Source organism: Lethenteron reissneri, chromosome 67 (assembly GCF_015708825.2).
Source record: "Lethenteron reissneri isolate LAM-NWPU_2019-01 chromosome 67, ASM1570882v1, whole genome shotgun sequence".
Classification (NCBI taxonomy): domain Eukaryota; kingdom Metazoa; phylum Chordata; class Hyperoartia; order Petromyzontiformes; family Petromyzontidae; genus Lethenteron; species Lethenteron reissneri.
This window is the reverse complement of record NC_083845.1, coordinates 2,219,248-2,237,061: the sequence shown is the minus strand read 5'-3', so window position 1 is coordinate 2,237,061 and position 17,814 is coordinate 2,219,248. Positions and strand designations below refer to the sequence as shown.

Genomic DNA, 17,814 nt, shown 5'->3' with positions numbered 1-17,814 from the left:
TGGTATCTATTGCGAGCACCATGTGGACCAAACCTCACAGCAAATTGTCTCTTACATGTGTAATACGAGAGTTCACCGCCGATCGCCGATCAGTGGGATAGGCTCCGCCGCCTGGGCCATCACCCAATCTAAGGGATGAGCCGAAGTTATGGGCAGAGCTTAACGGCTCTGGGGAGTAACCTTCTAGAAGGATCGTGAGGGGGCGTGGCTGTAGGCGGGGCTTGGTGACGTAGGCCAGGGGATATAAGGGAAAGCGGAAGAGAGCGCGTGGTCAGTTTGTGGAGTCAGAGAGCGGGACCACGTCTCGCGCCTCCAGAACGCCAGCGGCCACGTGGCGGGCCGGAGGCTTCCTCCTTGCAAGCCGCCTGTCAGTATTCCAGGGGTATAACTAGAGCCTGCCCAACCGTATTTGTCGTCCCAGTGGCTGTCATTGCATGCCGCAGCAGGAATTCATTTTAAGGATGAGCCGACCTAAAGAGGGGGCGGGGGAACTGTTTCACAATAAACAAGGCTGCAGACACGCACCACACTAAGGGGAAATTAACATAATCTTCATCCACAAGCCTTGAGATGTCCTCTGTAGTGTGCCATATCAAAAGGTCCACTAAAAACAGACCACACAAATCGCAAGATGACCTTCCGGTGGAGGGAAGTTTACATGGGTTATGGCATAAGGCGCCGAGATGTCTGCGGAGCCAGAACCAGGAGTTAACTCAGGCTGACCCGCTGAATGCACCACGTGTGCAAAGATGAGAGGAGAATGTTGGGCCATAATGTGGCCTAGGTAATTAACCACGCGAGCTACAAATCCAAAAAAACAGCACAAAATCTTACAAGTCAGTCTTGCAACGGCAAACTCCAGGGGGTGGTGCTCGTAAACAACCAGACAGTGTTGAGTCTTGCAGAGGCGAAGGCACTGAGTTGCTAAGTGTTGGGTTCTGCGCTGATAGACTCTGAGTATCTCTGTGGTTATTTCGGTAAAGTCACGGAGAAAGAAAATAAATTAAATAATAATAGAAGGCGACGTTTTGATTACAACACAAGCAACCATCATCAGGTACGAATGAATGAGAAAACAAACATAGCAAACTTAGAAATATAATGCAATACAACCCAGAGAGTCGGCGAACACAAGTTAACATCCTACCACCATCCAGCCCAGAAGAATCCCCTCATCAAAACTCTACACCATAGAGCTCGTTATATTTCCGAACATCACCACCTAGCCAGTGAACTGGAGCACGTACACAAAGCCCTCAATATTAATGGATATTCGGACCACACAATCCGTAAAGCTATCATCTGAGGACCCAATCAAAACCATCACCTTGCCATACATAGCAGGGGTCACCAAAAAGATTTCCAAAATCATGAACAAACACAAGATCCAGGTTAGATTCAACACAGTACATAAATTCGTGATCTGATCCCATCTGTGAAGTGTTGTGTATATATAAAGGCTTTTCAAAAATGTATATTAATAATTCTGCCAATATATATATTTTTTATAATAGTCGATTGGGGTGAACATGGGGCATGAAAGGGTGAGGCACACCCCACCCCTCACACCCAGCTGCCTTTCCACATTAAAAGCAACTCGAGGGAGAAGGCCATGAAGAGCCATTAAATAATAAACTCGGGGGCAAAGGGATGTTAACGACGATCTGGGAAATCTCCACGGAACGGGGGACCATCGGTCACACCTCCACGGACGTTTTGGACAGTTTCACAAACATCTCCTGACCAGGGGCGGTTTCTTCATTAGGGCGACGCACCACCAATGTCATTCAACCACAGAGTCACGCTAGCCGTCACTGTCAGCCTCTGGATATAGTCCAATCAGCGTCATGTCACGTTCTGTGGAGTACCGCCTCTTTTTAGGCGATTTCACTCCGGCTGAGAATCGCCCCGAGTGGCCCCATAGACTTACATTCAAAGATGTTTTTTTTCGAACGGCGGGCGCTCCAAAGCATTCTCTATGGCTTCCGGGAGGGCATGCACTAACGTGCTTACGTCATCATACGTGCTAACGTCATCATACGTAAGCACGTTTCATCCAACAATATAATTTATCGCCACCTAGTGGAATCTTTAATAAAATAAACTTGAGTGGTTTGTTTTAATAGTGAGTATAGAAACACACAAGATGTATTGTAAGAGTCACTTTATTTTTCATTAATATTAAAGAAGTGAAGTTGCCTTTACATGCTTAAGCTGTTAATTTATCCATTGCATGGGTGGACCTTATCCTTATCAATCATCCAGACATTTGCCCCCCCTGAGAGATTTTGCAGGAGCCGCCACTGCTCCTGACACAGAGCAGGGGAAAACGGACATTACAACTGGAGTTTTCTTTAACGGTGAAAGTTCGAAACTTAGCGACAAGAATAAATCGACATTATAGACTGCAGTCTACATTAGTGGCTTTTATTATTACATATTTTATTTCACCCTTATTCACCTCTTATATTGTTTATTATTGAATCTTTCTATGTACGTGACTTTACCAAAAGAACCAAGGAATATGAATTCCGGCAATCACGAAAGCTTAACTCAAGACTTCTATCTCCAACCTCAGGATATCGAAATATAACTCTAGAATAAAGCACCGATCCCTGGCGACACAGACTGAGAACAAAGCTTAGCAAAACCCTCAGAATACCCTGTGGTAAAAATTATGATACATCACGAATCTTGGTTAAACATAAACCAATTAATAATGATGAGGTATTAGACCTAGGGTAGCTCAAAAGAGATGCAAGGAAAATAGGTCAAACACACAAGACCAGATAAATCGAAATTTAAGACCAGATAATATGTATTCCATGGAATCAGAGCCTCCCGTCCACCTTTGTCTTCCAACAATTTGACACAACACATGGTAGCAATAAAATACGCATGAAGGGAAGGTGTCTACCCTTGAGATAGCAACACCACGAAGGCAGAGGGGGGGGGGGGCGTGCAAACAAAAACATAAACATGATGATCGAAAGCAGCCAGTCAAAGGTCAAAAGGTGGGGTGGGGTAAACAGACAAATCATAAAATGGTAAGAAAACAAGAGGCACAAACTACAACAAAAGATTAAATTTCGATTCAACTTTCGTGACTACAGGGATTCCACAGCTGTGGTTTTCCCACCTGATGATGATTGCTTGTGTTGCAATCGAAACGTGATTTATTTTATTTTATACCTACGTGACTTTATCAAAAGAACCGAAGAGTATGGATTCCTGCAGTCACGAAAGCTTCAAATCTAGTGTAAAACCTATTTTTAATTGTCTCCAACTCCCGACCAAGTACCCGGGCGTGACCACCATCATGAAGGTCCTTAATGATCGTGAGCAGAGGGTAAGTGACTCCGAAAGCACAAATAACAACCCAGAGCCCAGACCTACTGATGGTATCATAGGCCTTGACCGGGTCAATAAAGCAGAGATGTAGGTCTTGTTGGAATTTCCTACACCTCTGCTGTAGCAGACGGACAGAAAATATGGCATCTGTGCAGGACCGCCCTTTCCTGAAACCGCATTGGGGCTCCGCAAGCCTCTCCTCAGCGTGCCTAGCAAGGCGATGTTGAACAATCCTTGCCAGGACCTTTCCCGGCACACTGAGGAGTGAGATGCCCCTGTAGTTGTTAGTTTGTGCAGTCCCCCTTCTTAAAGAGGGGGACCACCAGGGCATCCTTCCAATCCTGCGGAACCCGTCCAGTGGTCCAGACTGTTGTTATGATGTCATGTAGGGCAGTCTGTGCACAAACGCCACCCTCCCTCAACATTTGGCTTGGGAGATCATCTCTGCTCGGTATCTTTCCTAGTCTTAGACTCCGGATCAATAATACTTCTCTTTCTTGATTTTGAAGCTTTCGTGACTGCAGGGATCCATACTCTTTGGTTCGGGCGCAACACATATGATGGACGCTTGTGTTGCGCCCGAAACGTCGTGATTTATTTTATACCTACGTGACTTTACCGAAAGAACCAAGAAGAGGGTGACTTCCAATATTTGAGGCACAGCAGCCTCAGCAGGGTCATCCCCACTTTGTCCCATGATGTTTTCTGGGCTGAGGGATTTCCCCTCCCCCAAGATCTCACAGATATGCTCTGAAAACCTGCAAACCTGTTCCTGGGGGTCAGAGATAGGACCATTTTATATTTCCCCTAAGTATGGCAATAGGCGTGTCATTGCAAGTTACTTTTTTGGTGGAATTAAAGTGATTTGTGATCGTGGGCGACCGAGGCAGATTCCATCTCCTCAGCAATCCACGACCACCACTCATTCATGCAGCGCTGCATGGCTCTCCGCCACCGCTACCCACACATTGACACGCACTCTCACACACAGCAACGTAATACGGCAAAAGGTCTGTTCTCCGGCACTTTACCATCTGGAATGCTCAATTAACCGGCATCAATCTGTCGTGTTGTGGATTCGGGAGACGTCGGAGACGGTTCTTGGAGGCAACACTATTTATTAACACCACGCCCGGCAGTACAGTCCCAGAACACTCAGGGCTACGGTCCTCCTACACCACTGTCTGGGGAGGCACTGCCTCTGGGCTGACTCACCCTGACACAGAACTAGACTCAGGGTCCTCCTACACCACTGTCTGGTGAGGTACTGCCTCAGGGCTGACTCACCCTGACACAGAACAACACTCAGGGTCCTCCTACACCACTGTCTGGGGAGGCCTCTGGGCTGACTCACCCTGACACAGAACTAGACTCAGGGTCCTCCTACACCACTGTCTGGTGTGCCACTGTGTCAGGGCTGACTCACCCTGACACAGAACTAGACTCAGGGTCCTCCTACACCACTGTCTGGTGTGCCACTGTGTCAGGGCTGACTCACCCTGACACAGAACTAGACTCAGGGTCCTCCTACACCACTGTCTGGGGAGGTACTGACTCACCCTGACACAGAACTTGACTCAGGGTCCTCCTACACCACTGTCTGGGGAGGTACTGCCTCAGGACTGACTCACCCTGACACAGAACTAGACTCAGGGTCCTCCTACACCGCTGTCTGGGTGAGCCACTGCTTCAGGACTGACTCACCCTGACACAGGACCACACTCAGGGTCCTCCTACACCGCTGTCTGGGGAGGTACTGCCTCAGGGCTGACTCACCCTGACACAGGACGAGACTCAGGGTCCTCCTACACCACTGTCTGGTGAGGTACTGCCTCCGGGCTGACTCACCCTGACACAGGACTAGACTCAGGGTCCTCCTACACTGCTGTCTGGGGAGGTACTGCCTCAGGACTGACTCACCCTGACACAGGACTACACTCAGGGTCCTCCTACACCGCTGTCTGGGGAGGTACTGCCTCCGGGCTAACGTGCCCTAACACAGGATGGGGTCCTCCGGCTACGGGTGCTTATGGGGAGGCGATTCTAGCTCGCCCGAGCCAGGGTGCAAGTTCCGACCAGACCCACTGGACCCGGCCCTCACAAGGACGTCGGGCCAGAGGTTCCCAGGGTCTCACCACTGAGCCGCACAGCGTCCCGGCCCTGACAAGGGCAGTGGGGCTAGGGGTCTCAGGGTTCTATCTCGCTGCTCTTCGGCTTCTGTCTTCAACTGGTCCCGAGCCTGTAGAGAGGTCCGCCTTTTATACACCTCCCAACCGAGGGGCGGGGCCCTGGGGGATCCCAGGACGCCCCGCAGCCCATTGACACCCCTCCAAATCCATAAACAGCAACACAAAATCTTCCTTCACCGTATCCGGACAAGTTCCGACAGCCATCCAGCATCTTGCCGTGTGCTTTTCGTAGATCCGCTGTGAACGAGAGCTTCAGGTGGCACTAGCGGCAGTCTGTACATACAGTACTGTACTAAAACTAAACTATTTTTATTGAACAGGAAAGGGCTATTGAGATGTGTAGCTCTTTTTAAGAAGCGACCCGGCCACAAATGATAGCTGAACAAAGTGGCTTGTCATCACATGGAAATTGATATCAGCCAAATAAAAGCATGTTTCGAAATGTGGAGGAAAAAAACGGAGGACCCGTAGAAAAATCCACACGACCACGTGGAGAACATGCAAACTCCAAATAGACAGGAACCAGGGTCAGGATCGAACCGACGACATGGTACATACCAGGCAAGGTATTTAACATCTCGCCACCGCAGGATACTCTAAACGGTTTTACCGCTTCTCTACAATCAACTTATAATGTTCTACAACTGACTGGTGAGTACCTCTGTAAAAGATTATTTCTCACATCGTTAAAATGTAGGCTGAAGTTTCTTTCTTGCAACGTTTTAGGTGCTTGTAAAAGTTGGTGAACCTCAGAATAACTCTCAGATAACCGGCAAATTTGATTCCCAGACACCCTCCATTCCCCATGGATGACGGACAGCAGAGCTTTTACCGGCATTATTTACATCCCTTTCGTCAATCCACTGCTGGATGAAGGCCTTCCCACACCTGTCAGTCACAGGGGACGGGGGGTTGACGATACACACCGTGCTACTGAGCTCCAAGTCCTCTCATCCCAAAATGTATTTTCACCAGCAGTGGTTCAATTACCCCCTCTTGCGGCGTAATAAGATGAGTTCCACGTTTTGAGTGAAAATTGGAATTTATTTACATTGAACAATCACGCTGTGGGTTACATTGAGACACTGGGTGAGATATTTACTTTCAATGAAGATACAAGATTGCAGCTGCTGCTGCTGATGATGATATTGCTTCTGATGATACCGCTGCTGATATTTCCTGCTGCTGATGATGATACCTAGCAGAGTTAACCTTGCCCAGGGATTCAAACCCATCCCCTCCTGATTGCGTGTCATGATCTTTATTGCTCGTCAACCAGCACGGAGTGACGGAGCGAGGGGGTTGGAGTGGATGCGGTGGTGGTGGCGGTGGTGGTGGCGGTGGTGGTGGCGGTGGTGGCGGTGGTGGTGGTTGCGAGGCGGTTGTGACACGGCGGTCACGGAGCGAGGGGGTTGGCGTGGATGCGCACGCTTTTGAGCCGGACGTCTGTGAGCGGCCGAAATGTCTTCTCATGGACAGAGATCTTCTCCAGCTCGTCCAAAGTGTCCAGACCGTCTATCACCCTTCGGGGGACAGGGGAACAAGGGGACATGGACACATGGAGACACATGGAGACACAGGGACATGGGGGCCGTGGGGGACGTGGGGGCCGTGGGGGACATGGGAGACACAGAGACACCAACTCGTCCAGTCTCCAGACCATCACGGACAGAGACACGTACACACACAACCAAGACAAAGAGAGAAATAGACACTCAAGATGCAGATACACACACAAAGACAGAGAAACATGGAGGTGCACAAGATATACGTACACATACACACTAACACAGAGACAAAAAAGACAAAGACCCCCCCCCCCCGTATACCCTGACCAGAATGTTGGGGCAAGTGCTGTTAGCGAGTAGCACCTATGAAGGCCAGCATGGTACACGAGGGGGTGGGTGGGCAGCATCACGCTCAGCCGCCTTTGTCTTCCCAGTGGTGATGTTTACACACCGCACCAGGTACTCATTTGAGGCCCAGTCGACCAAGGGGAGGCCCATGACATTTCAGATAATCATCACCGGTGTTGGCCGTGAGCGGGCATCGAACTCGGGTGGGCTGGGCTCGTAGCGCAGCGCGCTAACCGCTCCCCACAAATACAGAGACACACACATCCATGCCGGGGAAAGCCTTCGACACGCTTCCAAGTGCACCTAGCCTGGCAAAATCGCAGCGGCCGTGGTGGAGTGTCGATGCGGTGACACTCACTTGCCGAAGATGGTGTACTTCATGTCGAGGTGCGGCTGCTTGGCGTAGGTGATGAAGAACTGACTGGAATTGGTGTTGGGGCCACTGTTGGCCATCGTCACCACGCCCCGCACGTTGTGCTGCCCCCACGCACGCACGGCGTCATCACACACACACACAGACGTCATTACACACACACAGACGTCATTACACACTGCGTCATCACATAGCATCATCGCACGCACTTCGTGCTCACAGTGCCATCACACACACTGCGTCATAACACAGCATCATCACACACACCCTGCACCATCACACAGCATCATCACACACACAGCGTTATAACACCGCATCATCACACACACTACGCCATCACACACAGCATCATCAAACACACTGCGTCATAACACCGCATCATCACACACACTACGCCATCACACACAGCATCATCACACACACTGCGTCATAACACCGCATCATCACACACACCCTGCGCCATCACACAGCATCATCACACACACAGCGTTATAACACCGCATCATCACACACACTACGCCATCACACACGGCATCATCACACACACTGCGTCATAACACAGCATCATCACACACACTGCGTCATAACACAGCATCATCACACACACATTGCTTTATAACACAGCATCATCACACGCACTGCGTCATCATACACTGTGTCGTCACACAAACACACGGCATCGTCACCTTGAGGTGTTCGTTGAATTCATCATCGAACTTGCGCCCCCAGATGCTGTTTCCTCCTTTCCCGGTTCCTGCAGAGGTGCAGCGTACGAGTTAGACCCAGGCTCCAGGCTCTCCTCATTAGACGTTTGATCTTTCACCCCCTCGGCATTTGCCCCAAGCACGCTCACGCCATCGTGTCACCATGCGCCCACCGAAACGGACATCGCACTGGATGTACCGTACAGGATCCACCATTGCCACCTCAACTTAAAATCCAATCTCACGCCACTTGATGCAAGAAGACATCCACATTGGGGCTTGTTCATCCATAAAATCCGTATTGGTTACTCTGCACTATACTTAGTCAATTCATTAACCCCATTGTCAAAGCCAAGGCGTCCATCTGATTGCCTTTCAACTATCCCAAGAACGAGAATTAGAGTAGGTAAAAACAAATCCTTTGCCGATGCAGCACCGGCGTTTTGGAACAACCTTGTTTCCTCCCTTAATATTGTAAATGTTCCTTTAAAAATGAGTAATATTAAAAAAATACGTTAAATACATCCAATTCACATCCGCGTTATATGCAAAAAACGTGTTCCTTAATATATATTCATCGCGTTATATCCAATTCATGTTGTAAAAAGCCTAAACGGCGTGACAAGAAAACAGACTGAACCTGTGGGGTCTCCGGTCTGCACCATGAAGCCCTTGATGTTGCGGTGGAAGATGCAGCCATTGTAGTAGTCGCTCGCACACAACGCCAAGAAGTTCTGCTCACGGAGTGGGGGGGGGAGACAGCGCAATGGAGACACGAGGGGAGACGGCGAACTGGAGACACGCTGTGTAGACGCCATGCACACGCTATGTACACCCCGAGTCACCCCGTACCTCGCACGCACGTGGCGCCTGCTCACAGAACAGCTCCAGCTTCAGATCCCCCAGATCCGTGTGTAGAGTCACAGCCTGGAGACACGCGGGGTGGACACGTGGAGGGGAGCAATATTAAAACTAAACCATTTTTATTTTATTTTACCACTGAGTTGTGTAGCTCTTTGTCAGAAGCTCAAAAAAGTGTCTGATATCATCATCACGTGGAAATGTATAGCGGCAGCCAAACACTCGTGATGTTCATTCTAAATGTCGAGGGGGAAAACCGGAGGACCCGGAGAAAAATCAACACCACGGAGAGAGACGCAAACTCCAAATATACAGCAGGCGTCAGGATCGGGATCGAACCCACAACCTGATGTACACCGGGCGAGGTAGTTAACATCTCCTAGGCACCATGGTGAGATGTTAACTACAAAGACACGAGGAGACACACGGAGGGAAACACGGACAGGCACTGGGGGACACACGGGGGGCATAGGGAGGGGGGGACACGGACAAAGATCCCCCGTATAGCCTGTAACAGACTGTTGGGGCAAGTTGCTGTTGGCGAGTGGCACCCATGAAGGAAGGCCGGCACCGGCACACGAGGGGGTGCGTGGCCAGCGCCACCCATGGGCAGGCACAGACACGTGAGAGGGAGACAAGTGGAAGAGACAGGGAGATGGGGGACAAGGGGACCGGGACACGCGGTGGCATTTCTAGCGGGTTGTATGGAGACGGAGTCTTCTTAGCAGGCAACAGGTTTTTATTTAACAACTAGCTTGACTACCCGGCTTCGCCCAAGACTTGGATTCCTGTCTTGGATTAACACACGGCCTACGCGGAGGGTGGGGGGCGGGGGATGCGTGACGTCAGCAGGCACACTGCGTGACGCTGCCGCATGCGGGTGACATCACAGATGTGACGTCACCGCTCACTTGCCATGCAAAATATATCCATTTTTGCGCCCCCCCCCCCCCCCAAATACAAAAGTCTATTTTTATACTTTTTGCATTGTGTAAAATCTGGAAGCTACCCACATGCCAAATTTCAAGTTTGTTGCATGTCGGGAAGTATGTTAAACATTTCGAAGAGACACACACATTCACAAATTTCCCTTTTACATATATAGATAACGGTCACACACGAGGCCCCTAACACGAAGGGGTAGCGGCCCCTTCCACCCGATGACCCAAGGAGGTACAGCCTCCGGGCTAACGTGCCCTAGTCACTGGGACCACCTAATCTTAGCCCTCCGGCTAAGGGGACCTAGGGGAGGCTGACCCGACCCAGCCAAGGTCGCCGGGTCTCGACCACTGGCCCACTCAGACGGGGCATGATAAGGACTTCGGGGCCGGGGATCTTCAGGGTCCCATCTTCAGGCGAACTCTTCGGTCTTCGGCTTGACGCCGACTGCCAGAGCCGTCTGGGGGGTCCGGCTTTTACGGGACTCCCAGGGTCACTCCACCCATGGCCACGCCCACTCTCTGGAACCTTCTGGAGGGACCTAGATTGTTGCGCAATCCCTTAGAGCTCCCACCGGTGGCCTGGGGTGTCCACCTCCGGTTCCTAACCGCCCCCCAGAGTGCCTGACCCAACAGTCCTACTTGGTACAGGACGGACCCGCTACATATAACCAGTAGTGGTGACGGCGTATTACGCCTGACAATTACTCACCACACATTTAGCACAATGGCCCGATATGAATCGTAATGGAACCGTCCTGGTGTGTATCAGCCGGGCTAGGGTTGGGATCTGTGGGGTGGGGTTTAGGGGAAGCGTCAGGACAGCACCTACGAGCCGTGATGGGGCGGCCAGCATCACCACGCCCGACCGCCTTTGTCTCTCCGCCAATGACGTTCGCACAGTTCGTGCTGGGAACTCGTTTAAAGGCCGAGTCGACCTAGGGGAGGGCCCCTGGTTTATAACTCTATTCGCACGCGCTGTAACAACCCGCCAGGCCCAGGATGCAACAAATCTGCGGCTCTCGAAGTGCCGGCCACGCCGTGACGGGATTTACTTTCATTACTTAAGGTAACCACCGTCTCGGACGAACGCGCATTTGCGGCTTTCCCAACAACAAAAAATGCCCCTTGACGTTACTTTGGCCCAAGGCCGTAGCCATGGAGTCAACATTGGGGGGGACCAAATCTTACAGGGGGTCTGGGGGTCCCAACCCAGAAAAATATCTACATTTGAAAACTAACTAACACATGGGATAGACTTTTTTATTTTTAACAATAATGTCTAATAGTGTATTGTATTACATTGCTCTGTTTTTACTTTTTTACCATTTCTTGTTTCATTGTATGTAATGGCAGAGATTAGAGATTAATAAAGTACAACCATAACCACAATCATATAAACATAAATCTATGCATTCATTTATATGAAGACAAGTCCAGATATTGTGGCCAAGGTTTATCAAATTGTTTTTAGTTACATAGCTTAGAGATTTTTTATAGCAATATATTGGGGGGGACATTTTGAGCATATTTGAATATTGGTGGGAGGATGTATCACACATCACACAACGATCACCATCACATCACACAACGAACACCATCACACATCACACAGTGAACACCATCACACACACAGTGAACACCATCACACAAACACACAACACCATCACACAGTGAACACCATCACACACACAGTGAACACCATCACACACACAGCGAACACCATCACACACACAGTGAACACCATCACACACCACATCACACAACGATCACCATCACATCACACAACGAACACCATCACACATCACACAGTGAACACCATCACACACACAGTGAACACCATCACACAAACACACAACACCATCACACAGTGAACACCATCACACACACAGTGAACACCATCACACACACAGTGAACGCCATCACACATCACACAGTGAACACCATCACACACCACATCACACAACGAACACCATCACACCACACAACACCATCACACATCACACAGCGAACACCATCACACACACAGTGAACACCATCACACACACAGTGAACGCCATCACACATCACACAGTGAACACCATCACACACCACATCACACAACGAACACCATCACACCACACAACACCATCACACATCACACAGCGAACACCATCACACACACAGTGAACACCATCACACACACAGTGAACACCATCACACACACAGTGAACACCATCACACACCACATCACACAACGAACACCATCACACCACACAACACCATCACACATCACACAGCGAACACCATCACACACACAGTGAACACCATCACACACACAGTGAACGCCATCACACACACAGTGAACACCATCACACACCACATCACACAACGAACACCATCACACCACACAACACCATCACACATCACACAGCGAACACCATCACACACACAGTGAACACCATCACACACACAGTGAACGCCATCACACATCACACAGTGAACACCATCACACACCACATCACACAACGAACACCATCACACCACACAACACCATCACACATCACACAGCGAACACCATCACACACACAGTGAACACCATCACACACACAGTGAACGCCATCACACATCACACAGTGAACACCATCACACCCCACATCACACAACGAACACCATCACACATCACACAGCGAACACCATCACACACACAGTGAACACCATCACACACACAGTGAACACCATCACACACACAGTGAACACCATCACACACCACATCACACAACGAACACCATCACATCACACAACACCATCACACATCACACAGCGAACACCATCACACACACAGTGAACACCATCACACACACAGTGAACACCATCACACATCACACAGTGAACACCATCACACACACAGTGAACGCCATCACACATCACACAGTGAACACCATCACACACCACATCACACAACGAACACCATCACACATCACACAGCGAACACCATCACACACACAACGAACACCATCACACACACAGTGAACACCATCACACACACAGTGAACACCATCACACACCACATCACACAACGAACACCATCACATCACACAACACCATCACACATCACACAGCGAACACCATCACACACACAGTGAACACCATCACACACACAGTGAACACCATCACACATCACACAGTGAACACCATCACACACACAGTGAACGCCATCACACATCACACAGCGAACACCATCACACACACAGTGAACACCATCACACACACAGTGAACACCATCGCACACCACATCACACAACGAACACCATCACAGCACACAACACCATCACACATCACACAGCGAACACCATCACACACACAGTGAACACCATCACACACACAGTGAACACCATCACACATCACACAGTGAACACCATCACACATACAGTGAACGCCATCACACATCACACAGCGAACACCATCACACACACAGTGAACACCATCACACACACAGTGAACACCATCACACACCACATCACACAACGAACACCATCACAGCACACAACACCATCACACATCACACAGCGAACACCATCACACACACAGTGAACACCATCACACACACAGTGAACACCATCACACATCACACAGTGAACACCATCACACACACAGTGAACGCCATCACACATCACACAGCGAACACCATCACACACACAGTGAACACCATCACACACACAGTGAACACCATCACACACCACATCACACAACGAACACCATCACAGCACACAACACCATCACACATCACACAGCGAACACCATCACACACACAGTGAACACCATCACACACACAGTGAACACCATCACACACCACACAAAGATCATCAAAGATCCCCCCGGTATAAGCCTCAACAGACTGTTGGAGCAGGTCGCTGTTGGCGAGCAGCAATCTGTGAAGGCCGGAACGGCGCACGAGAAGGGGGGGTGGGTGGCCATCACCACGCCCGGCCGCCTTTGTCTCCCCAGCGGCGATGGGTTTTTTTACACACCGCGCCAGGTACTACTCATTTGAGGCTGAGTCGACCTAGGGGATGCCCAGGCCCGGTTCAGATAATCGCCACTGGGTGTTCGTGGCCGTGCGCGGGAATCGAACTCGGGTGGCCAGGGTCGTAGCGCGGCGCGCTAACCGCTGCACCACCGCTCCCCCCCCCGCATCCAACACGGGCCCGACTCGAGAGGCCCCTCACCGCCAACTTCACTCGCCCAGCCGTCAACACCCACGACACACACTGACACACACACTGACACACACGTGGACGTGATCCACACCGAACAGCGCAAGGTGCACATGGCCTGGCACAAGCGTCGTGGTGACGTCACCGCCACTTCGTGGTGAACGGCGGTTGTTGTTGTGTTTGTGTGTGAGTGTGTATGTGTTTGTGTGTGAGTGTGTATGTGTGAGTGTGTATGTGTGAGTGTGTATGTGTGAGTGTGTATGTGTGAGTGTGTATGTGTTTGTGTGAGTGTTTGTGTGTTAGCGATGTGGCGGCCTGCGAGGACTCACCATGTCGCGAGCGATCGGAGGCTGAGCAGCCTGCGGCAGAGGCCCCTTGCCAACTCAGAGGGTTTATTAGACGCGTGTGGGTGCGAAAACCTCCAGATTGTTCGCGGCTGTACCCCACCCCCTACCCCACCCCCTCCCACCCCCTACCCCACCACCCCCACCCTCCCACCCCCCACCCCCTACCCCACCCCCTACCCCACAACCCCCTACACCACCACCCCCACCCTCCCACCCCCCTACCCCACCACCCCCACCCTCCCACCCCCTACCCCACCCCCTCCCACCCCCTACCCCACCCCCTACCCCACCACCCCCACCCCCCACCCCCCCACCCCCTACCCCACAACCCCCTACACCACCACCCCCACCCTCCCACCCCCTACCCACCACCCCACCCTCCCACCCCTACCCCACCACTCCCGCCCCCTACCCCACCACCCCCACCCTCCCACCCCCTACCCCACCACCCCCACCCCCTACCCCACCACCCCCACCCCCTACCCCACCACCCCCACCCTCCCACCCCCTACCCCACCACTCCCGCCCCCTACCCCACCACCCCCACCCCCTACCCCCTACCCTACCACCCCCACCCCCTACCCCCCCACCCCCCCACCCCCTACCCCACCCCCTACCCCACCACCCCCACCCTCCCACCCCCTACCCCACCACCCCCACCCTCCCACCCCCTACCCCACCACCCCCACCCCCTACCCCACCCCCTCCCACCCCCTACCCCACCCCCTACCCCACCCCCTCCCACCCCCTACCCCACCCCCTACCCCACCACCCCCCACCCCCCCACCCCCCCACCCCCTACCCCACAACCCCCTACACCACCACCCCCACCCTCCCACCCCCTACCCCACCACCCCCACCCTCCCACCCCCTACCCCACCACTCCCGCCCCCTACCCCACCCTCCCACCCCCTACCCCACCACCCCCACCCCCTACCCCACCACCCCCACCCTCCCACCCCCTACCCCACCACTCCCGCCCCCTACCCCACCACCCCCACCCCCTACCCCCTACCCCACCACCCCCACCCCCTACCCCCCCACCCCCCCCACCCCCTACCCCACCCCCTACCCCACCACCCCCACCCTCCCACCCCCTACCCCACCCACCCCACCCCCTACCCCACCACCCCCACCCCCCTACCCCACCACCCCCACCCTCCCACCCCCTACCCCACCACCCCCGCCCCCTACCCCACCACCCCCACCCCCTACCCCACCCCCTACCCCACCACCCCCACCCTCCCACACCCCTACCCCACCACCCCCGCCCCCTACCCCACCACCCCCACCCCCTACCCCACCCCCTACCCCACCACCCCCACCCCCTACCCCCTACCCCACCCCCTACCCCACCACCCCCACCCCCTACCCCACCCCCTACCCCACCACCCCCACCCTCTCCCACCCCCTACCCCACCACCCCCGCCCCCTACCCCACCACCCCCACCCCCTACCCCACCCCCTACCCCACCACCCCCACCCCCTACCCCCTACCCCACCCCCTACCCCGTACCCCACCACCCCCACCCTCCCGCCCCCTACCCCACCACCCCCACCCTCCCACCCCCTACCCCACCACCCCCACCCTCCCCACCACACCACCCCAGAGCCTCTTAAACTTAAAATATATATTTTAAAAATATTTAAGTTTAAACTCGTTTATTTTACGTTTGTTTTACCAGGTAAAGACCCCCACTGAGCTGCATATATCTTGTTTCAGAAGCGACCTTGCTGCGCTGTCGCAAATAATATATCAACGAAGTGGGTGGCTTATCATCATCACCACCACCACGTGGAATTGTCCAGCAAGCAAATGGTTTAAGCGCGTGACGTTCATGATAAATGTGGAGGGGGAAACACCACAGGACCCGGAGAAAAAAAATCCACGCGACCACGAGGAGAGAGACACCGCAAACTCCAAATACACAGCAGCAGGCATCGTCAGGGTCGGAATCGAACACACGGCCTCCTGTACACCAGGCGAGGGAGTTAACATCTCCTAGCCACCGTGATGATGAAGAGAGACACTCGAACTCCAAATATTACAGCAGTAGACGTCAGGGTCGGGATCGAACCCACGGCCTCCTGTAGACTGCAGTGTCACGGCCGGCTTGTCTGTAAAAGGCACGACAGGCGCTCTTGCAGGGTCAACAGGCACAGGCAAGGGTGCGTCGGCAGCAACAGACACCGGCAAGGCAACATCAGGTGATGACGCATCCGTTCGAGGGGCCACGTATGGTTTCAAGCGAGACGTATGGACGTACCAGCGCCGAGCTCCGAACCGAACGCGCGAGGTCTGCCAGTTAGGAACCTCAATGAGCCTTACAAGCCCCTACCATGGTTTATGCAGTTTAGGGGAGGTTCCTGCTCGCACCTGCGGGCAATGTAGCCAAGCCATATCCCCCACCTTCCAGGGGCACTTCCCCTTCGAGCGTCGAGCGCAACGTTCGTTTCGGGCCTGGGTTTTGGCAGTAACCACTCGGGCCCCCGCCTCAGCGACGTGGCGAACGGCATCCTGAATGTAGTCTGGGAGAGGTTTAGTAGGTCCTCCCACTCCCGTTCCCAACTGCACATCCATTGGCGGCACGTTTTCGCGACCGTACATGAGAAAAAACGGAGAATATCCTGTGGATGCGTGAGGCGTCATCCGGTATGCCGAGAGTACCCCAGGGATGTGCAAATCCCAGTCAGCTTGCTTCTCATTAACCGTGTGACACAGCATGGCTGACAGCGTCCGATTGAGTCTTTCCACCATGCCATCCGTCTGCGGGTGGTAGGGGGATGTCTGGATCTTTTTGGTCCCCAGAGCAGCACACACCTCCCCCAACAATTTAGAAGAAAAATTCCGGCCCTGATCAGTGAGCAGCCTCTCCGGCGCCCCTTTGTCCATGACATATCCAAATAGAAAGGCGTCCGTAATGGACGCCGCCGACTGGTCGGGCAAGGGCCAGGCCATCGCCAGCGGGAGAGATACTCCACCCCAACTAGCAAGTATT

At 52.8% G+C, this 17,814-nt stretch overlaps 1 protein-coding gene across 3 annotated transcripts; it reads right to left on the bottom strand.

Moving 5' to 3' along the window:
- Window positions 1–2,181: 2,181 nt before the first annotated feature.
- On the bottom strand, window positions 2,182–14,915 carry LOC133360191 (peptidyl-prolyl cis-trans isomerase-like 3). 3 transcript variants are annotated; one of them, XM_061578803.1, is made up of 6 exons: window positions 14,563–14,598; window positions 9,326–9,400; window positions 9,114–9,207; window positions 8,456–8,523; window positions 7,755–7,873; window positions 2,182–7,063 (listed from the first exon to the last, which is right to left on the bottom strand). In XM_061578803.1, exons 1-6 carry the CDS (start codon window positions 14,581–14,583, stop codon window positions 6,937–6,939), a joined length of 504 nt encoding a protein of 167 aa, XP_061434787.1. In that variant the 5' UTR covers window positions 14,584–14,598; the 3' UTR covers window positions 2,182–6,936. The 3 variants fall into 3 exon arrangements, with proteins under 3 accessions (XP_061434787.1, XP_061434786.1, XP_061434788.1); XM_061578802.1 differs by lacking the exon at window positions 14,563–14,598 and adding an exon at window positions 10,985–11,177; XM_061578804.1 differs by lacking the exon at window positions 14,563–14,598 and adding an exon at window positions 14,798–14,915 and having other exon boundaries at window positions 2,183–7,063.
- Between the last annotated feature and the right edge of the window lie 2,899 nt (window positions 14,916–17,814).